Genomic DNA, 23,776 nt, shown 5'->3' with positions numbered 1-23,776 from the left:
CACATGGTCTGACGCGGCTTCAGTCGAGTACGTAGTTCTAATTTTCATCCACCAGAGTACAACAGCGCACAGAGATATTCTAGAAACAGGTCAAGAGCTTGTTTTTATGAATTATTGTGTTCTTTTTCTTGAAGGCTTTTTTGTTCATTTATGTTTGTACAGTTTTGTATATGCTTTTAGTAGTGTGAATGATGCATGAATATGGGCTAAAGTAAATATGTAGATCATTGTTCTACTGATAAAGGCTGTACGAACTGGCGTGAGAAATTTTTTAAGACCGTGTGAACGCAAACGACGGGGAATTTTGTATCATAATATGTTTAGCACCTTTATGGTAAAAGGAAAGCTAATTGGAGTGCAAATGACAATAGTTAATAATGTAAAGTATGAACAAAATATCAGAATGTTAAATACGTGTTTTGGGAAAAAGTGCAGTTCGAAAGTGTGTCATTTGTTGATTGGTTAGTCATGAAAAGCGCGGACTAACGCGGGAGAATAATGTTTTTTTATTGGACTTAAAGAAAACTGACCAATCACAAAGTAATATTCTTCGCTCTTCTTTTCTCTTGGAGATATAGAATGCTTACAGCAGTCTAAGGTAGTTGGAGCGCAGCCTTTCAATGGTACGGGCGTGTGTAGTATGGGCTCAGAAGGAAGTTATAATTTGCCAGTTTCAGTTACGCTACATGTTTTAAAAGTGTTTTAAAGTGAATACATATTTATTCCGTTGTGCTTTTTAGAAAGTATGGATTTTTTTAGGGAATTTTGTGTATGAGAAAAGACAGTAAGTCCGCGTGGCATATTGAGCAGATTGGTGACTAAAAACATGAGTGCATTAGACACCGATAAACTTAATAGTATGGCGAGGGTTTTCATTTAAGAACAATCCGTTCTTAGTAGCTGTTTAGATTTCGGGAAATACATTACCATAAACTTGCTAAGGTGAATGAAAGGGTTTGTACATAACGTGTTAAGATTAAGATTAGCATGGGCTTGGCAGTGAACGTGTACATTATCAACGTTCAGAATATACCAAAGTCTTGCCAGTATTTTCACCTTTCGTTCAAAATTAAGACCTTTTCCCGATTCTTAGAAGAGTTACGATGTGTGCAGTCTGGTGGGAGTTGCAGTACGGTAGGATTCTGCTCGGCTTTCCTACCGGCGATCTGCTGCAACGAGTTCACAGATAGGTGCAGGTAAGGGACGAAAGGGAAACGCGCTACCACAAGTACTAAACATTTACTTGCACAGAGACATTCTGGTTTTACTACTGTGTTGTAGTGCTATATTTTCGATTTTTTAGACAGGGACCATCTGTTGTAAATTTTTCTGGTTATACCGCATACTCTCTCGATTTTACGTACCTTGTGTTCTTCTGCAACAAGTTTTTTAAGCCATTTTCTTGAAATTTTTCTCCCAAATTTTAAATTTATTATCCTTCTTTATCCGTCCAATACCTGATTGTAGGATTTATGGAGCATTTGTTATGTTTGCCATAAGTTTTGTTATTTCTACAGTAATTCCTAATCCGGCTTTGTTGGCTATTCGCAATTCTGCGTTTGTTAGGTTGTTAGAAAGAATGGCAAAATCGTCCGCAAATGCCACGCAATGAATTTAAATACCTTTATTCTTAGTCTCGAGTCATTTTGGTGATAGTTTATGTTCTTTTAGTTTTTGTTTCCATTCTCTTACTATTTTCTCCAGGACGCAGCTGAATAGGAGTGGAGGCAGGCCGTCACCGTGCCTTACACCTGTTTTTATTTTGAATGCCTTACATATTTCACCCCGAAACGTAGTTTTGATTTGGTGTTAGTGAGCGTTTCAAGAATAAGGTTTACTAGTTTAAATTTATTGCTAAATTCTCGGATCACTCTGCCTGGTTTTTACACATCACCCGAATCAAATGCCTCTTTAAAATCTATAAATTTTACAGCCTTGTCTCTGTAAGTCTGTGATGGAATATGGAGCAATTATCGCCGTAATAAAATAGGAGAAATCAGAGCTCGTACGGAAACATTTAAGTGCTCGCTTTTCCTGCGCTCATCTCGAGAGTGGAACGTTAGAGAAATAGTCTGAATGTGGTTAAGAACCCTCTGCCAGACACTAAAGTGTAAACTGCAGATTAGTCATTTACACGCAGTTACGGCGGGAAACAGGAGGTGGTGGGGTGGCGTGCACGTTTGGTAATACTTGGAAACTTGTGGTAAGCTCCAATTGGATCAAACTGCTGAGGTCATCAGTCTCAAGCCTTACACACTACTTTATCCACCTTTAACTTGCGCTAAGGACAACACGCACACCCATGCCCGAGGGGGGACTCGAACCTCCGACTGGGGGAGCCTCGCGATCCGTGACAAGGCGCCCTAGATCGCGCGAGTAACCCGCGCGGCTGGTAATTATACACTTCTGGGACTATTAAATCTACCCCACTACCTTGGCTTCCTGTTCTCTGCAGTATACCTCCACCACATCTTAGGCGGCAAACCGCCTTAGTTAATGAACGGCGTAAAATCTCCTCCAATACCAACCTTCCAATCCATCAGGACATTGCCCCAAATCTTTCCCGACTAAGATCTAGAAGATCACTATGGAGAACAGCTCAAGACCTTATGACTACGTCTTACGATGCTATGGATTCATGGAAAAATGAATGGTCTCAGACTGGACTATCCAAGAACTGCAATGAAATATCACCTGGTGGAAACCTACCTGGTACAGACCTGCCAAGAAGAACTTGGGTTATACTCAATAGACTCAGAACTGGTCATGGCAGAAGTGGCGAGATGCTCTGTAGATGGGGCATACGAGATTCACCACAGTGCGATTGTGGACATCCAGAGCAAACGATAAAGTACATCATTCAGGAATGCCCTAAACGTGCGTTTAAAGGATCCATTCGAGAACATTATGCAGTCTCCCCTGCAGCCGTCAAGTGGATGGAAAACCTAGACATAGAACTTTAAAGAGACTCATAGATTCCATATATATGATTGCTGAATGACCTTATAGCAACAATTTCTATATGATAATTTTATCTTATCTATGACAAGATACCTTATTGTAACAACCTGTGTATGCCTACTTTATCCTTAATTGAATGTCCATAACACGAGACATTATTTATGTGTTATAATGTATGTTGGTTTTATCTTTATCTCTCTGTATGTACACTCCTGGAAATGGAAAAAAGAACACATTGACACCGGTGTGTCAGACCCACCATACTTGCTCCGGACACTGCGAGAGGGCTGTACAAGCAATGATCACACGCACGGCACAGCGGACACACCAGGAACCGCGCTGCTGGCCGTCGAATGGCGCTAGCTGCGCAGCATTTGTGCACCGCCGCCGTCAGTATCAGCCAGTTTGCCGTGGCATACGGAGCTCCATCGCAGTCTTTAACACAGGTAGCATGCCGCGACAGCGTGGACGTGAACCGTATGTGCAGTTGTCGGACTTCGAGCGAGGGCGTATAGTGGGCATGCGGGAGGCCGGGTGACGTACCGCTGAATTGCTCAACACGTGGGGCGTGAGGTCTCCACAGTACATCTATGTTGTTGCCAGTGGTCGGCGGAAGGTGCACGTGCCCGTTGACCTGGGACCGGACCGCAGCGACGCACGGATGCACGCCAAGACCGTAGGATCATACGCAGTGCCGTAGGGGACCGCACCGCCACTTCCCAGCAAATTAGGGACACTGTTGCTCCTGGGGTATCGGCGAGGACCATTCGCAACCGTCTCCATGAAGCTGGGCTACGGTCCCGCACACCGTAAGGCCGTCTTCCTCCAGTGGTGTCGCGACAGGCGTGAATGGAGGGACGAATGGAGACGTGTCGTCTTCAGCGATGAGAGTCGCTTCTGCCTTGGTGCCAATGATGGCCGTATGCGTGTTTGGCGCCGTGCAGGTGAGCGCCACAATCAGGACTGCATACGACCGAGGCACACAGGGCCAACACCCGGCATCATGGTGTGGGGAGCGATCTCCTACACTGGCCGTACACCACTGGTGATCGTCGAGGGGACACTGAGTAGTGCACGGTACATCCAAACCGTCATCGAACCCATCGTTCTACCATTCCTAGACCGGCAAGGGAACTTGCTGTTCCAACAGGACAATGCACGTCCGCAATTATCCCGTGCCACCCAACGTGCTCTAGAAGGTGTAAGTCAACTACCCTGGCCAGCAAGATCTCCGGATCTGTCCCCCATTGAGCATGTTTGGGACTGGATGTAGCGTCGTCTCACGCGGTCTGCACGTCCAGCACGAACGCTGGTCCTACTGAGGCGCCAAGTGGAAATGGCATGGCAAGCCGTTCCACAGGACTACATCCAGCATCTCTACGATCGTCTCCATGGGAGAATAGCAGCCTGCATTGCTGCGAAAGGTGGATATACACTGTACTAGTGCCGACATTGTGCATGCTCTGTTGCCTGTGTCTATGTGCCTGTGGTTCTGTCAGTGTGATCATGTGATGTATCTGACCCCAGGAATGTGTCAATAAAGTTTCCCCTTCCTGGGACAATGAATTCACGGTGTTCTTATTTCAATTTCCAGGAGTGTATTTAAACATGAAACCATTTGTACTTGATAACCACATACGCTAAATAAATAAACCTCGGTTCGGCGCTGGGGCCAGCGACCGGCGGCAGCGGCTGCTTACCATGAGGAGCGGCCAGAGCGAGGCCGTGCCGGTGAAGATGCTGGTGGAGTGCTTGAGGCGCGCGACTGGCGCCAGCAGCACGAGCGGGTGCAGGTGGCGCGCCAGCCGCGGCCGCAGCGCCAGCGCCGCCAGCGCCGCCGTGGCGCCCATCGAGTGCCCAACGAGCGCCAGCCGCGGCGCGCCAGTAGCGTTCAGCGCCGCCTCCACCAGAGCAGGGATGTCCAGCAGGCCCTCCTCGTGCCAGCTGCGGCGCAGCAAGCACACAACACAGGCCCAATCACCAGGAGGCTCACAGGATACACAATTTTATGAAGCATTGTCGTGTTAAATCCGTTCTGAATCAAGGGCAAGAGAATACCATAAGTAAAGACAATTTTAGGTTCCTTAGCATAAGAGTACTGACTGAAAAACGAGACGCCTTAACCCTGTAGCCTGTCGGCCAAACGAGACGTTCAGTCTGCCACCTAACTACAACTAGTAACTCCTCTCATCCTAGATTCTTTAAAGAACCGAACTGCCATGTACACTGCTCTGCAAAATTAGACAATGAGATATATAATGTATCATAAAAAATGAACTACTCGGTGAAAAATAAATTAAAAAACGGGAGCATATTACCCGAGTTCTCCCAGCCATGCAAACAGAGGTGGACGCCACATGGTGTGAGGTCACTGTGATTATGGAGACAAACTGGGTTCGTCCTACAACACGAGGCACTTGAAAGAAAGGGAAATCACTGTGTGTGTCAATCAGAGAGCAATTACAGTGCACTCTGCTGGTGCTCTTCATTTCATCATGACCAATGACAACATTTGGGTGACTTCACATATGGATGAACCATCAGAAAACTGGTTCAAATGGTTCAAATGGCTCTGAGCACTATGGGACTTAACATCTGTGGTCATCAGTCCCCTAGAACTTAGAACTACTTAAACCTAACTAACCTAAGGACATCACACACATAGATGCCCGAGGCAGGATTCGAACCTGCGACAGTAGCAGTCGCGCGGTTCCGGACTGAGCGCCTAGAACCGCGAGACCACCGTGGCCGGCACCAGAAAACTGGAGGAAGCTTGTCCCTGCAGTGTGATATTGCTCACAGCATTGTTTCACATTCATAGGGAGCTACCCTAATTACAGGCGCTGTTGCCTGTAGAAGAGGAGGTGGTCTATCGCCGGCCGCGGTGGCCGAGCGGTTCTAGGCGCTTCAGACCGGAACCGCGCTACTGCTATGGGTGCAGGTTCGAATCCTGCCTCGAGCATGGATGTGTGTGATGTCCTTAGGTTAGTTAGGTTTAAGTAGTTCTAAGTTCTAGGGGACTGATGACCTCTGATATCAAGTCCCATAGTGCTCAGAGCCATTTGAATCACTGGTGGTCTACCATAGTCAACAACAGCAGCATCTGATGGCTGCATTCTGCAGCGGTGAAGTGGGGACCCTCATCAAACTCCTTCCCTTAGCCCCTCTCTCCCTGTTATCATTCCTTACCCTCTGACCACTCCTTCCCCTCTCTCTGTTTTCTCACTTAAACCGACCTGGCTATCCACCTTGTTTCTTGTACTCGTTCTGGCTGTTGTTACCCTTGCTTTTTCCTTTACATCCTTCGTTTTTGGCGCTTTTGGTCCATCTTTACCAACTGACCTCCGCCTCTAAATTATCTCTCCAAAGTGTGAGCCATTTGGGGAAGAATGCCCTCCCTAGCATTTAGAGCATGGATTCCTCTCCACACATCGTTCCCCTTTTCCTTCTCCACTAACTTCTCCCCCCCCCCCCCACCCCTACTTTGTCACCAGCATATGTAGTCATTCCATATGGTGAGCCTTTTATATACCCATCTGGCTGAGACCCCTGAACAAGGATCACACTTGTGATACCTGAGCGGTTGCCTCCCTATGCATGCTGAGGAGTGGTTGCTTGTCACTTTGGAGCATCAGAACTCCTTACAATGGCCGCCATCCCAGATGGCCCTATCTGTATGTGGGTGGCACCCATGAGGAGAGCCTCTGATCGGGATGGGTGGTATCAGGGCGAATGTCTTGCATGTGATACGTTTTAAGCTCCAAACAACTGGTTGACCTTCTATGGCCATCTCTTCAGCTAGTAATGCACCATTTATTGCTGCTTCTAATTACCCTGTAGTGTTCCCTTCCCTGTCTACATGCTGGGAGAAGGGCCAGGCTCGCCAGCTTTCAGTCAAACAATTTTCCCGCTACCTGGTCTGCAGTAAGACTGATGGAGACACATCCACTGCCACTAAGCCGCTATTTTTTGTGAAAAATATCGACAAGTTTGTCTCAGTAGAGTCTCTCAGTAAGATGCGATCGGGTTCCCTGTTGATCACAACTTCTTCTGATGCGCAATCTGCGCTCCTTGTGCTTCTGACCATCCTGGCGACCTCCTGGTGTCCATTACTCATCACTGGGCTTTGAATATGGTTCAGGGAGTCCTCCTTCAGACAAACCTCATCCTTAAAACTGATTAGGAACTATGGGCCAATCTCGAAAGATGAAACATCCATTTTGTTGGGTCTGATCAGAAAGATCGTAAGGACAATTACACTGACACCAGCACCTTTATTCTGGCTTCCACGACCCATGAGGTGTTTTCAATGCTTGCGTTTTGGGCAAATGTCCTCCCACTGTATGGCGGACCCACTATGCAGTGCATGTGGACACCCAGTCCATGAGAGGAGGCCCTGCATTCCACCACCCGCATGAGTTAATTGTCTTGACCATCACCCTCCACACTCACCAGATTGACCAGTTTATAAGAAGGTACAGGAATATAAGCCCCTTGATGTCTGCCTCAATAGCTGTGTGGTCAGCATGACAGAATGCCATGCTAAGTGGCCTGACTTCGATTCCCAGCTGGGTCAGAGATTTTCTCCACTCAGGGACAGGGTGTTGTGTTGTGTTCATCATCATCATCATCTCATCCCCATCGACACGCAAGTCGACAAAGTGGCGTCAAATCGAAAGACTTGCACCAGGTGACTGGTCTACCCAATGAGAGGCCCTAGCCAAACAACATTTCATTTCATTTTCATCCCTCGATGGTTTATCCCACTGAGAATCGTCAGAAATATGACAGAATTCACCCTTTTTTGATATCTAACTTTGCTTCTACTTGGGCTTTCCCTCTCCTCCCTCCCCTTACTCCAGTCCCACTCCATTTCCTCACCACCACACCTGTAGTTCCCATGCCGTTGCCTCTGGGTGCCACTCCCCCTCCCCAGTCAGAGACGTGTCTCCTTCTTCAGCACACACCAATGATGGCGTTCCCACCTCTCCCCTGGGTCTCCTCCCCCCCCCCCCCAGTGCCTGCTAGACCAGAGGCCTGCAGTCACAACACAGGCATGGAATTCACAGTCGGTGTGTCCCAATGTTATCGTCACTCTTTCATTTCAGGATAATGCAGTAGCCTGCTCTCTGCCTGTGCCCTGTCCTTCTCTATCTATAAAAGAGAAGAACAAGAAATCTAAGTCCCAGAACAACAGGAGAAGCGCATCTCCCCCCCCCCCCCACCCCCCCTTGAGTGACCCAGTGATGCCATATTCCTCATCACAACCTGAGTCAGACCTCTTATTTATCGTTATCAGTCCATCCTCGTTGGTGATGGACGGTGACCCAGTGGCGTGATTGGCGCCAGCCCATTCACCTCCCATTTGGATCCCAGTTCCATGCTTATTCAGTGGAACTGTAATGGATACTATGTCACCTCCCAGAGTTGCAATCCCTTATTTCCGTTTACTCAGCAACTTGTGTCATTCAGAATCTCATTTTACTGATGCTCGCTCACTCACTGACCCTTTGTAGGTTTCATGCTTCCTGTTGGAATTGAGTTGGTCTTCTGAGCACTTCCACTGGTCCACTTGTATTCTGCAGTCATAGTTTGCAGTCTCTGTCTCTATCCTGTCTGGCCATCTACAGCCACTGATCTAACTGGCCTCCATTAGCAACTCCCCTTACCTTGCTCATTCTTGTGGATTTTAATGTCCACAATCCTTTGTGGGGCAGTGCTTTTTCATTTAGTCAGGGTTCCCCATTCTTATTGTGGAACACGACCTGTGCCTTCATAATGATGGCTCCCCCACTCATTTTAGTGCCATATATGGCACTTTCTCTGCCATTGATCTTTTTCTCATTTCCTCTCCCCTCCTTCCTTCCTTACACTGGTCACCACACGATAACCCCTGTGATAGAGACAATTTCTCATTGATTCCCTTGTTCCGTTCCCACTTCCTACTCGCCAGGTTAAGCTTATGGGTTTTCCATCGCCTCTACGTATCTTCCAGGTCGTGTTCATACCTTTATTGTCAGGTTGTATTGATAAATTAGTTCGTGATCTGTCCAATAAGATAATTCGCTTTACCAACATTGCCATTCTTCTTTCGACAGGCTCCATTCACCGCCGATCAGTTTCGTGGTGGAGCACAGCCATTGCCGCCGTCATCTGTGATCGTCGTCGTGCCTTACAATATCTAAAGTGGCACCCTCTTCCACGGGTCTTACTACCTTTAAACGTCTTCACGCCAAAGTTCATTACTTACTAAAACAGAGCTAGTGGGTTTTTTGGAGCGCTTTGTCTCTTCCCTAGGTTCTTCTGGCCCTTTGTCATGCGTCTACGCTACACTACACACCCCCCAGGGTTGTCAGTGGCAGTGTTCTATTCCTGGCCTTATCATTCTAGGTGGGCTTTGTACAGATCCATCAGTTCTCGTGGAACACCTGACGACCCACTTTGCGATGGCATCGGCGTCAGCCATCTATGCAGCCGTTTTCTTGTCCAGAAACAGTAGGCTGCAGCTTCCCACTCACGTTTTACCCCTTCTCAGGCGGAATTCTACAATGAAGCTTTTACTAAGTGGGAAATTCTGGCCCTTTCTTCTTCCCACAATTCAGCTCCTGGTCTGAATCCATGTATAATCAATTGCTTCAACACCTAGATCCTCCACAATGACAATATCTCCTCGAGGTGTTTAACCTTTTTTTGATTCCAAGGCGTTTTCCCCTCTAAGTGAAAAGACAGCATTGTGGCCCTGTCGTTAAGCTCAGTTACCAGCCCATCAATCTAATCGGTGTTCCATGCAAGTTACTTGACGGTGGTTCGCCGGCTCTCTTTGGTCCTCGAATTTCAGGACCTTTTATCTTCTTGCCAGTGTGGCTTTTGAGAGGCATAACCTCCGATCGATCAACTGCTTCAAGTGGAAACCACAGTTCGGTAGACCTTTTCTTAGTCTTGCCATCCTTTTGCAGTTTTCTTCGACCTTCGTAAGGCCTATGACATGGCTTGGCACCCTCACATCCTACTTACTCTCCATGAGCGAGGTCTTTGTGGCACTTTCTCGTTTTTCATTCGACATTTTCTGTCCCACAGGTCGTTCAGAGTCTGGGTTGGCACCGTTCTATGTTCCCTGCAGACATAGGAGAAAGGTCTTCCACAGGACTCTGTATTAAGTGTCCGTCTTCTTCATATCACTGTACTGCACTTGGAAATCCAAAACATCATCTACATGTGTGAGAAGGTTCACGTGACCACTGATACCAGCATCGTTCCACAACTGGCACAACACGCCCATTTTGTGTGGGAATTCTCCGAAAGGACCATCTCGCCACACAGGAGGCCACAATTTGACCCTTTTATACTCGGTCAGTTGGCTGTAGGAAGCATGAGTGCATCTTCGCGGCATAGTCACCTTCTTGCTTCACACGTTTGCACGACACTGAGCCTTCTGGCTGTGAGCATTCTCTATTAGAGGGTAGACACAGGTGGCGCACTGGTAGCTATACTGTCTATTGGCGGACGACGTTGAAGCCATTATCAATGCATCTACTGTCGTCCAGGTGGCATTGGATCAAAATCTACATCGTCTATCCAAGGCAGTGAAGTTTGGGTAATATGACTGCATTTTAAATTTTTTAATTCAGTCAATAATAATATGAACTCCTGAAAATAAATTTTCTTTCAGCTGTAAGACTTTCGACATATTGCCCACTACTGCCCATTAGTGACGTAGATGGCCGCCTGACATTGAGACGGGGAAAGAGCTGTGTAGTTGGTAGTCACAAGCTTAGGGATGCCACAGGGCGTTCAGTCAGCCCCTGCCGTATGTACGAAGAAGTATCTGGTTGTGGGTCCGTACTTACCAGGCTGGAGTGAAAGCAGATATAAAGACAGAGGTGAGGACTGGATATGCCCACAGGACACGGAATGTTAACGCTTAACGGACGAGACGAAACTTGCCTAATGACAGAATACCTTCGAGGAATAACTTTTTCGGCAGCTTTGTGTGGTCTTTTAACTGAGGGAATTATAGGCAGTGCACAGCAGTTAAGAAAGGAGTCGTAACATAATTTCGTTGGCCAGAAGAAGACTGTAGTCACGCCCTGGGAGAGATTTCTGCAGAGCACTGGGAAAGATACTGCAGATAAGATGTAGCTGCATCGATGATGGCCCTGATGAAATGTAAGCATCAGTGCTACAAATGTAAGACATCCAGCTCAGGCTGCTGGTAAAGACGGGCACCGCCCACAGCACCCAGGTTGCCACTTGATGCTATCATTCGACTCCGGCAGTCATTCAGCCGCGCCACCAGCATCCCTGCCATCGTCCAGTACGTGACGAACTCCCACTGAAACCCACCTGCTAGCTCCGTCTGTGTCTTATCAACCACTTTTTACTCTGATAACGATGACGTGAATTCATTTTATTATTAAAGGTCACTCGATTACGTTTAATGGGCAGTAATGGAAACAGATCAAGTATACTGTAACAGAAATTTGTTACGTTTTGTAGCAGTGGTCCAAAATAATTTTGTTTGTAAGAATTAACGTGTGTGACAGTCTAATTAGATTCTTGTAGCTATTTATTTAGTATACAGATTCCAAACTCAAGTCCAAACAAAATTAAATGATGATAAACGTCAACGCAAATCAAAGTCAATCAGCACAGTCTTGTTACTGTTTCGTGGATCATTTGTGTTGGTTCAATGAACAGACCTATTTGTAGTGGTTTCTGATCATTTTATTATGAGTTACCCGTTATCCTTTGCACCAAAGAAAATAAATGAGAGGTGCAAGAAGCGGCCCCCGCCCTGTCCACCATCCCCCCTCCCCCTCCCCCCTCCCCCCCATGCAGTCTCATGGACAGCGTTATTATTCATTACAGAATTCTTGCAAAGTTCCAGAGATTATAACACGGATTTTCTACCTATTTTTTACTGTATCTTGTAAATATTATTTGACTATTTTCTGCGTACATTTCGGAATTTCACCTGTGATATAAGTTGAAATATGTGTCTTGCGGCTCACTCTGAAAATGGCTGAACATTTTACAGCCGAAATATTAGAAGAAGAAGGAGATTTCTTGCGGCTGCACACCCGAAACGTAATGGAACAAGTTGAAATATGTTTCTGTAATTAATTCAAATACTGTAAAGGGATTTAAATTGCCTTTGTAATGTAATTAATTTTATGATTACACCGGTTCAGCACGGATAGGGGATGCTGGGTAATTTTGTATCATTTTGAAAACAGTATAATAATAAAGTCTGGCATAATTGTGGAACCACATTGCTCGTACTTACAATTTTAATCAAATGCAGTCCACATTGCAATAAATTATCCATTTTTGGTTCCTGTAAATGGTTTTGCCCTATAAGGCCATCTGCAGACCAGGGGCTCCAGGTGACCTGGGACCCGTTGCTGATTAGTACCTGGAGCAACCTATCGCAACTTCACCGGGTGTGATGGTATTGTTTTGCGTACTTTATTCAAAATTAAGGTAAACGGGAAGTATAGGACGCTCTTAGTAAACATAAGTTGTTGAGGTTTTCCCATGCATCATTTATGCACTTTGGAAACCATTGTCTTAAAATTTTCTGACGCGGTTGAGCTGACTTGTTCAGTGCCAAATTTCACATAGCCGACAACAGAGGGCGAAGGTTAGATGTGGTGACAAATAGACAGGACCGTATCAGTTCTGGTTTCGTATATTGGCCTGAATTTTGAATTTAGTGCAAATCCGTATGTGAGTACGCGTAAGACCACTTTAGCGACGAATAAAAAACCACACACATAAAATAAAAGTCAGTAGAGGAAAAAACTACTGTAAGTGCGATACAGAAAACACAGCTAATGATTAGTAAAGAAAGCAAAAATGTCGAACGTAATGAAACTGTAACTTTCGGCCACTTTCGTAAGGAACAGTCAGTAGAACAAAGAAAGCCACGAGCAGTGGAATCCATTTTTGAGGGTATGGCAGCAATCATCACAGACGCCGCCCTAGAAATCCAACGCTATACAGAAACTGAATTCCAAGCATTTTTGTCAACTCCACCGAATACAGTATACAAATCAAAACACAATCAGTTGACAATGAATACGACTTGGAAATTAAAAAAGAACCAGAGTCACCAACACAACCAGAATCTACTGGAAATGTGAACGATTAATTACAAAGTTAGATCAATAAAATGATTTGCTATCATGTAAAATAGATGCTTAAAGTAGTTTTTTTGTGTTTTGTGCATGCCCACAATGTATCGACCAACAGAAATACTGGGACTCTGAACGAAAACTAAAACAGCAATATGGGTTATGGTTACCGAAATCGATAATGTTAAGCCTGAAATAGCGGTAGTAAATTTGCACGTTGCAGATATGAATAGTCGATATGACTGGGAAGTGGTTAGGATTCAAGACAATACTGAACCTATTGCGGAAAGCACAGTAGGAAAATTGCGAAATTAAACCAAAAGAGTTTTCAAATCTGAGGACGGTTGTAGCCACAAAAGATTTTAAGTTTAACAGGGAGATCGAAACTTATGAAAAGAAACAGACGGAACTGGACACGTAGGCGACAACCACTTCACAAGTAATGAGCAACATTGCGAACACAGAAAAAAAAACTGCAGTAGAGTCGCGACTCTGTCTTGTAACACGTACATAGTACAGGCATAGTTGCGAAAGAGGAATGATCTGATCCACTCAAAAAGCAGGATGGATGGTAACCAACGCATTTTATTAAGAACAGTGAACTGGTATTGCCAAGAATGTGGACAGACTAACAGTAAGTTAATGCTGCTGTTGACGCATTAGCAGAGAATGTTAAGAGGTGGGGCATGAAACTCGGAGTCTCTGGCACGAGTTTTCGAGAATACAGAAACTAAATCTTGAAATAGTACAGTTCTGAGCAAAAGCAAGACTGCGTGTGGCTTAATTTCGAAGTTACAGTATCGTACGACGACAACGTGAGAATCTAGATGAAGGAGCTTTGTGAGAACTGGTTCCACAAATTAGAATATTTATATGTACGGTGCAGAAAATGAGAGATAGTTTGGGAACGTTCCAACAACTCTGGTTGGTTGGTTTATTTGGGGAAGGGGACCAAACAGCAAGTCATTGGTCCCATCTGATTAGGGAAGGATGGGAAAAGAAGTCAACCGTGCCCTTTCAAAAGAACTATCCAGGCATTTGCCTGGAGCGATATAGGGAAATCATGGAAAACCTAACTCAGGACGGCCGAACGCGGGTTTAAACCTTGGTCTTCCCAAATGCGAGTCCAGTGTGCTACCCACTGAGCCACCTCCCTTGGTCCCAACAACTCTGAACATCAAAGTAGTAGTAACTACACAACGACTGCTAAATTTTTAGAAAAGGTGGCAGATGAGGACAACTGGAGGAATCATCACAAAAATTAAAGGACTCGCGCCCGCATCTCGTGGTCGTGCGGTAGCGTTCTCGCTTCCCACGCCCGGGTTCCCGGGTTCGATTCCCGGCGGGGTCAGGGATTTTCTCTGCCTCGTGATGGCTGGGTGTTGTGTGCTGTCCTTAGGTTAGTTCGGTTTAAGTAGTTCTAAGTTCTAGGGGACTTATGACCACAGCAGTTGAGTCCCATAGTGCTCAGAGCCATTTGAACCATTTTTTTACAGGACTCGCGGTAACAGGAATGAGATAGCTGAGTAGCACGTAAACACGTTAAGGATCCAAAGACGAGACAATAACTGGAATCGGAAACATCAAACCAAGCTGAAACTGAGAGGTTTATCAACACAAAGCAGGAAAAATATTAACTATGCTAGTTAAGGACCAAATGGGCACAATTACAACATCACAGGTTGCTGCATGTACCAAAAGGGTATTCAGTAACAGGTTTTCTATATAAAAAAAATAGAAAGTATGAATATAATTTATAGACTGCAGCAATCAGTCGTCCTTTTTTTTAGGTTTTATATAGTAGTATTCAAAGAACTGTCACTGACGCTCAAACAACAGGGACTTACATGCACTGAGAATAGAAAATACCGCATCGAGAATGCCTAGCTACTAGCCGAAATCTGGATTTGCATAATAAAATCTAAAAAGGACGACTGATTGCTGCACTCTATCATTTAAAAGTCACATAACAGTCACTGAGTGCACCCACTTTCCGAATGGAAGGTAACCCGAATAGAAAGTGTGCTTGTCATGAGGGCGATAGAAAAACTTTTCTGGCCAGTTTACATGGACGACATATACCCTCATGCTCATAAATTAAGGATAATTGCAGAATTTGGTGCCACATAACGTGGCACTACACAAAACTGGCGCTAATAGCATAGGCACGTAGGGTTCACACACGCCACAGATCTGTAAGTCCACGGTATGGGTGATAAGTTGAGAAAACCGTCCCGAAACACATGTGCAATACAACGCCACTGTTTCCTGCGCATGTATCCAGAGACATCAACATGGGATATGATCACCGTGCACACGTACACAGGCCGCACAATGGTTGGCATACTCTAGATCAGGTGGTCGACCAGTTGCTGGGTTACAGCCTCCCATTCATGCACCAGTGCTTGTCGGAGCTCCTGAAGTGTCCTAGGGGTTTGAAGACGTGCAGCGATACATTGACCGAGAGCATCCCAGACGTGCTCGATGGTTTAGGTCTGGAGAATAGGCAGGCCACTCCATTCGCATGACACCTTCTGTTTCTAGGTACTCCTCCACGATGACAGCTCGGTGGGGCCGTGCGTTATCATCCATCAGGAGGAAGGTGGGACCCACTGCACCCCTGAAAAGGCGGACGTACTGGTACAAAATGACATCCCGATACACCTGACCTGTTACAGTTCCCCTGTCAATGACATACAGTGGTGTACGTGCACCAATCATAACCCCACCCCACACCACCAAACCACGACCTCCATACAGGTCCCTTTCAAGGACATTAAGGGGTTGGTATCTGGTTCCTGGTTCACGCCAGATGAAAACCCGGCGAGAATCACAGTTCAGACTATACCTGGACCCTCCGTGAACATAATCTGGGACCACTGTTCCAACGACTATGCTCTGAGTTCTTTACACTAGGCTTGACGGGCTCTCCAGTGGCCAGGGGTTAGTGGAATGCACCTTGCAGGTCTCCGAGTGAATAAACCATGTCTGTTCGGACGTCTGTAGACTGTGTGACAAGTGTTCCAGTGGCTGCGTTAAGGTCCCGAGCAAGGCTACCTGCAGTACTCCGTGGCCGTTTGCGGGCACTGATGGTGAGATATCCGTCTTCTTGTGGTGTTTTACACTATGGACGACCCGTACTGTAGCGCCTGGACACGTTTCCTGTCTGCTGCCTTAATCTTGAGATCACACTTTGTGGCACGTGCAGGACCCATGCTACGACCTGCTGTGTTTGACCAGCCTCCAGTACCCCTAGTATTCTACCCCTCATAACGTCATCTATATGTGTTCTTTGAGCCATTTTCAACACACAGTCACCATTAGCAGGTCTGAAAACGTCTGCACACTTACTCGCTGCACCGTACTCTGACATGCACCAACACACCTCTATGTATGTGGACTGCTGCCAGCGCTACCGTGTGACGAGCGCAGGTCAAATGCACCGCATGGTCATACCCCGAGTTGGTTTCAACCCGCAAAGCGCCCACCAGAGCGTTGTTTCACCATGTATCAGCATTATCCTAAATTTATGAGCGTGAGTGTAGATGTGAAGATAGTAATATTTAGTACTACTAATAGAGATGAGGTTCTCTCACCTGTAGTTCCAGTACGCCTGATCGCTGGTGGAGAGCGTGAGGTGCTCCTTGGAGAAGACGTTGCCGCGCAGGTTCCCCATCCAGACGTCGTAGCCGGCGTCGGACAGCCGGTACCCTGCTGTACACAACTCGAGCCAATTACGCAGATTCTCGCTGTCGTCACTCAACGCGCGAAGCAAGACACAAGGGGATCGTAGCAGCTTTTCACAGAAATTTACCTCGAAATAAACAGAAAAACATTTAAGAACGATTCGTAAATGTGTTGAAACCGGCAGTGTAGGTAAAATTAGAACGTGTCTGGCAAACCAAACCCTTAACTTCAAGGAACCGTCCCAGTGCAGTTGACTGTTATTCCACAATCTGAAACTATGGCTAAAAATACAACATTTTGTGTGTTTGTGTGTGTGTGTGTGTGTGTGTGTGTGTGTGTGTGTGTGAGGAGAGCAGCGGGGAGGGAGAGAATGGAGGCGTCGCTAGCCCTTACTGTTTGATGCAGTCTGCCAATTTTTCCTCCGCTTTGCCAATCTCATATTACCAGATACACCCAGAGCTCTCGTTATTTGTGGGAAGATCCGTGCTAGGATTCTCTACAACTGACTACTTCCTCTGGCTGAAAAAAAAAATCCTACCTGAAACAGTGCGGCTTTAGACCGCACAATACATCATCTCACACTGCAATCCAAATGCGGCGTTCGTGGCAATATAGGTAATCCAAGTTTACCGGCGTGGATGAGATTCTCGCTGGCATCTAATCATGTTCTCGCGATTGTTCTCGTGGTTTATGACTTCGCGATCGGCGGATTACGTCTCGTGAGGTATACGAATGATTACACAGCGTCAGACACCTTTATAGTCACAAAATTTACTTGTCCTCTTAGCCTGATTCCTTAACATCTCCACACCACGCACACGGTTAAACACCACCAAGTGACTCCCTCGCTTGTTCTGAAGCGGAAAAAAAAGAGACAAGGAAGCGACCATAGCGATGTTATCATAATCGATATCAGTGCTACTCGATACACGCTTACACATGGTGGATATGATTTTCAGTGCAAGATAAATGCATAAAAAACCTAAAGAACAGAATCAGCCCTTCCCTGTACATGATATCCATAGACCTTGCCAAAACTCTTGGCTCTGTTAATCTAGAAGCACACTGGAAAATTCTGGTATCAAATGGATGTCCTAGAAATTACATCAAAATACTTCGGCTTCTACATGACAACATGAATGCCGCACCTGGAGAAACGTTTAAGATTACCCTAGGAGTCAAGCAGGGATGTGTTATTGCATGTAGCCTATTCTTGATATTTGTGGGAACCATACCTCACCTTATGAAGGAAAACCTACTGTTGGGTGTTGAAATAGCTTATGGGACTGATGTTAAGCTATTCAACCATAGCAGACTCCGAGCTAAAAGCAAAAGAATCACAACAGCTCTTATCGAACTTCCGTTTGCAGCCGATAACGTTATCTTGGTAAACACAGACGAGGATCTACAAACTACCCTAAATGCATTTAGTCTGGCATACAAATCCATTGGCCTCGAGCTTAACACAGACAAAGCGAACGTCGTCTATCACCCAGCCACAAATTTCACTGCACCCGCTCCATTGAAACACCTCTAGAGATTGTGGGGTATTTTACATACTTGAGAAGCCATCCTTCCGCAAATTCAAACATAGATGCAGAAATTCAGCACAGACTAAAGTGTGCAAGTACTCTTTTTGAAAAGAGTGTTTGATAACCACGATTTGAGTGCTAAAACTAAACTTACAGTCTACAATGCCATTATCGTGCCTACACTTCTTTATAGATGTGAAACCTGGATCATCTACAGGCGTCACTTAAACTCCTTAGAAAAATACTACCAACGCTGCCTAAGGAGAATACTGAAAGTAAAGTGGCAGGATCGGCGAAAAAAATAAGCATTTTGTCCTCCCAATCGAAGAATGTCGAACGCAGTCAGGGAGGGCAAACAAAACGATATAAAGAAGTCCTCAACTCAAATATGAGAAAATGTCAAATAAACTCATATGACTGGTAACTGCAGCCCTATATAGATCCAAATGGGGACAAATTGTTCACGAAGGAACACTTAATTTTGAAAAGCAGTGACAACTGCAGGAGAATAGGAAGATGATGATGACGTTTGGTTTGTGGGGCGCTCAACTGCGCGTTTATCAAAGCCCGTACAAATTCGCAACCGTTGCTCAGTCCAATCTCGCCACTTTCATGAATGATGATGAAATTATGAGGACAACACAAACACTCAGTCATCTCGAGGCAGGTGAAAAATCCCTGACCCTGCCGGGAATCGAACCCGGGACTTCGTGCTCGGGAAGCGAGACGCGATCGCGAGACCACGAGACCACGAGCTGAGGACAACAGAGTAGGAAGAGAGATCGTAGAAGAGGACAAGAGCTCTTGAGAGGAAAAAACCTGTTACACCATTTAGTCAACATCAACTGGGCATGGCATTACTGCGGAACAATCTGTGGCTCCAGAATAGGACCATTTAGCCACCAAAGAATTCACAGTAACGGTACCAAAGACATTTCATGCTCGTCAACGAGTAAATGCCTATGATGATGATATCTGTTGTACATATTTCAGTATCTGTGTGGAGCTATAAGTTTCGTCTTTTACAGCTTCCTCTAGTACCACAGAAGTCGTTACCTGATCACGTGACACACATACTTTCCCTGCTGTGAGAATCAGACTTACTCGCGCGTCGTACTTATTTGCAATTTTCTGCGCTTTCCTTGAACTTATTCTTCCATGCCGCCGCATATCGAGCCGTGAAGCCCCGACAGTCAGGCAGCAACAGCGGGTTAAGGCGCACCCAGCTTTGCCCACCGGCAATTACCGACGTTGCCCGCTGTGTGTGCGCGCGCTGGGCGTAATGCCTGAATCAGGCACAGCTGGTCGGCGGCGCTCGTGAAATACAGGCGCGTCGAGACGTGTGATTCGCGGTAATGAGAACGAAATTGCACCTCTCTCCAGATTATGTTCAGTTTATAATCATTCGCTCAACGTTTACATTTGAAAGTTGCCTGTTCATTTGCAGTTTAATTTTTTTGCTCGCATTGTTCTTTTTCCTTCGATCGCGAGTTCCTTTCTGTCACAGTCAGCTTCGATTGGTCGAAATAAATCCTTTGGGCAATTTATTTGTCTGCATTGATGAATTTAGTATCCTTGGAGGTTTTAGCCATTCGAGTTAGCTGTACTCTCCTGATGAGTAATAATGACAAGTCGTCATGTCAGCTTTCCACCAGTTTTGCTGACTCGATTTTCCGGTATTTCTTGACACCTCTGATCTTCGGCGCGTCTATGCAGATGTAAGGATGTAGAAGCGAGTATCACTAGGGGCAAGATAGATACTGCCTACAGGAAAATTAAAGAGACCTTTGGAGATACGAGAACCACTTGCATGAATATCAAGAGCTCAGATGGAAACCCAGTTCTAAGCAAAGAAGGGAAAGCAGAAAGATGGAAGGAGTATATAGAGGGTCTATACAGGGGCGATGTTCTTGAGGACAATATTATGGAAATGGAAGAGGATGTAGATGAAGATGAAATAGGAGATACGATACAGCGTGAAGAGTTTGACAGAGCACTGAAAGACCTGAGTCGAAACAATGCCCCGGGAGTAGATAACATTCCATTGGAACTACTGACAGCCTTGGGAGAGCCAGTCCTGACAAAACTCTACCATCTGGTGAGCAAGATGTATGAGAGAGTGGCAAAATACCCTCAGACTTCAAGAAGAATATAATAATTCAAATCCCAAAGAAAGCAGGTGTTGACAGTTGTGAAAATTACCGAACTATCAGTTTAATAAGTCACAGCTGCAAAATATTAACGCGAATTCTTTACAGATGAATGGAAAAATTGATAGAAGCCGACCTCGGGGAAGATCAGTTTGGATTCCGTAGAAATGTTGGAACACGTGAGGCAATACTGACCCTACGACTTACCTTAGAAGAAAGATTAAGGAAAGGCAAACCTACGTTTCTAGCATTTGTAGACTTAGAGAAAGCTTTTGACAATGTTGACTGGAATACTCTCTTTCAAATTCTGAAGATGGCAGGGAGCGAAAGGCTATTTACAATTTTGTACCGAAAGCAGATGACAGTTATAAGAGTCGAGGGGTATGAAAGGGAAGCAGTGGTTGGGAAGGGAGTGAGACAGGGTTTTAGCTTATCCCCGATGTTATTCAATCAGTATATTGAGCAAAAGAAAAGTTCGGAGTAAGTATTAAAATCCATGGAGAAGAAATAAAAAGTTTGAGTTTCGCCGATGACATTATAATTCTGTCAGAGACAGCAAAGGACTTGGAAGAGCGGTTGAACGGAATGGATGCTGTCTTGAAAGGTGGGTATAAGATGAACATCAAAAAAAGCAAAACGAGGATAATGGAATGTAGTCGAATTAAGTCTGGTGATGCTGAGGGAATTCGATTAGGAAATGAGACAATTAAAGTAGTAAAGAACTTTTGCTATTTGGGGAACAAAATAACTGATGATGTTCGAAGCAGAGAGGATATAAAATGTAGACTGGCAATGGCAAGGAAAGCGTTTCTGAAGAAGAGAAATTTGTGAACATCGAGTATATATTTAAATGTCAGGAAGTCGTTTCTGAAAGTATTTGTATGGAGTGTAGCCATGTATGGAAGTGAAACGTGGACGATAAATAGTTTAGACAAGAAGAGAATAGAAGCTTTCGAAATGTGGTGCTACAGAAGAATGCTGAAGATTAGATGGGTAGATCACATAACTGATGGGGAGGTATTGAATAGAAATGGGGAGAGGAGGAGCTTGTGGCACAACTTGACTAGAAGTAGGGATCGGTTGGTAGGACATGTTCTGAGACATCGAGGGTTCACCAATTTAGTATTGGAGGGCAGCGTGGAGAGTAAAAATCATAGAGGGAGACCAAGAGATGAATACACAAAGCAGATTCAGAAGAATGTAGGCTGCAGTAGGTACTGGGAGATGAAGAAGCTTGCACAGGATAGAGTAGCATGGAGAGCTGCATCAAACCAGTCTCAGGACTGAATACCACAACAACAACAACATGATATGATATGTTTCTGCGTTCTCTTTCCTATTATTTGTTCCCTCTGCTTGAGATAGTGCATAACTGTCTGTGTGTGATGCTTCAAAATGCCATGATCCATGGGCACTGTGTCCTTTTGGATGCTAGTGGCAGTTTAGCCAACTTTTGTGTAGAGTTTTGATAGAGCTATGCCGGGTCAAAGAGAAAATTTTGGTCACTGCTCAACAGCTATTGTCCCTAGGTTCGTACAGGTAGCTGGAGCGTATTTTCTTTGACCATTTCAGGCGCTACCGAGGGACTTCGGTCCGGTAGCTTGGAGTCTCCCTGCACCTTGGGGTTTCAGTAAGCGAATACGTTTTTTTCAGATCATCACTAGTACTGTAATCAAGGCAGCAGGAATGTACAAAACTTAGTTTATTTTGAAGTTCTAGTCAAATCAAATTAAACCGTATAATTCATTTTTTAGGAAGTGGTATTATGTTTATTAATATTCCTTTTCATTAGCTTAGCCGGCCGTTGTGGCCGTGCGGTTCTAGGTGCTTCAGTCTGGAACCGCGTGACCGCTACGGTCGCAGGTTCGAATCCTGCCTCGGGCATGGATGTGTGTGATGTCCTTAGGTTAGTTAGGTTTAAGTAGTTCTAAGTTCTAGGGGACTGATGACCACAGATGTTAAGTCCTTTAGTGCTCAGAGCCATTTGAACCATTTTTTGAACCTTTTCATTAGCTTAACCCCTTCGTTTTACCGCAGCTTAGCGATGGGAGAGTGTTTTAGCCAACATTTGTATAAATTCAGTTACTTTCTGTTTCTTATTTCTGAATAGATTGCGTGTTTTTTGTATGTTCGTGCTAGAGTTGTTTTTCTGTTGTTCAATTTCATATAATTTAGCGAGTTTCGTGTTGAAAACATCAGCCCATCAGTTGCAAAACAAAGGTTTATTAACACTTGACCTAGGTTATAGAAATATATTCTTCAGAAGGAGTGTGCCCTATTTTTAAAATTTTTAAATTAATATCCATGTACTTGGCGACAGCCTTTGATACCTGGGCAAGCATATACTATACTTCAAAATCTTACACAGCTAACTGTGTAAATCTGAAGAGGTTGAGAAAATTAGCCAACGAGTTGCAAAACAAACGTTTATTAGCCCTTTGGTGTTTCTTGCAGCGTGCGAAATTGTACGAACGCCCCCACGTGTTTCTGATGTGGTGTAACGAGCATTCAGTTCTGGTAATGCATCTTCTTTTGCTGCAGAGTTTGAAATAGTCCTCCCTGTGAATGTGAGTTCTTGAGATACGAATATCTTCCGCTAGTTCAGCGTTTTGCATCGTCTATCTCGTCTGAGTTAGACCGCGTTTGTAAAGATCTTCTTGTTGGTAAATGTGTTTCTTTCTGGTAGAATTTATGGAGAGATGCGTGGTCTTCACGGACGTTTACTGATGTGAAACTTTGTCCATTGCTCAATCGTATGGCTGTTGGTATATTCATGTTCATTGTTTAATGTAAATTCTATGTAGTGTGCTAAACCACTTTTGTTCGACACGCTTTTTTGTTTATCGTATTTCCCAAGTTTAAGTTGCTGGTCATGCTACTGACCGGTAAAAACAGTTACTGTCTGGCTCAATGTTTAGTGTATGGTAATATCCTTACAGATTCTATTCTTCTCTCTATTTTGTCTGTTAGTATGAATGTACTCATACATGTGCATACGCTTCATTGAATGCTTTCTTTCACTTATCCTACATACTCTCCACGTGTTGAGGTATAACTCATGAAGTGCATGCTCTGTTTTGTGAAGAGTATTATGTACCAGCAGTCCCTTGCCACGATGGTTTTCAGTTCATATCTTTTGTGTTTCGAGTAATCTAACCAGAAAATAAATGTTCAGTAATTTCTTAACTGCAATCCGAATATTTCTTCATCCAATTCAACCCATCTTTCCACCCTGGTCTCCTCCTAAGACATTCACTTATCTGCTCCTCAGTGGCAACTATTTAATTATTAATATTTTTTAGGGCTCGGT

The 23,776-nt window shown here is 44.9% G+C and overlaps 1 protein-coding gene across 1 annotated transcript in view; it reads right to left on the bottom strand.

The window, feature by feature from the left end:
- Positions 1-23,776, bottom strand: part of LOC126092730 (lipase 3-like) — a 326,223-nt gene that overhangs the window by 62,518 nt on the left and 239,929 nt on the right. The window contains exons 3-4 of the mRNA XM_049908455.1: positions 16,694-16,811; positions 4,662-4,905 (exon numbers count right to left, since the gene is read on the bottom strand). Coding sequence (XP_049764412.1) covers positions 4,662-4,905; positions 16,694-16,811 — 362 coding nt within the window. The remainder of the gene's footprint in view (positions 1-4,661; positions 4,906-16,693; positions 16,812-23,776) is intronic.

This window comes from Schistocerca cancellata, chromosome 7 (genome assembly GCF_023864275.1).
Source record: "Schistocerca cancellata isolate TAMUIC-IGC-003103 chromosome 7, iqSchCanc2.1, whole genome shotgun sequence".
Taxonomy (NCBI): domain Eukaryota; kingdom Metazoa; phylum Arthropoda; class Insecta; order Orthoptera; family Acrididae; genus Schistocerca; species Schistocerca cancellata.
The sequence above is the reverse complement of the archived record's forward strand: the minus strand, read 5'-3'. Positions and strand labels throughout refer to the sequence as shown.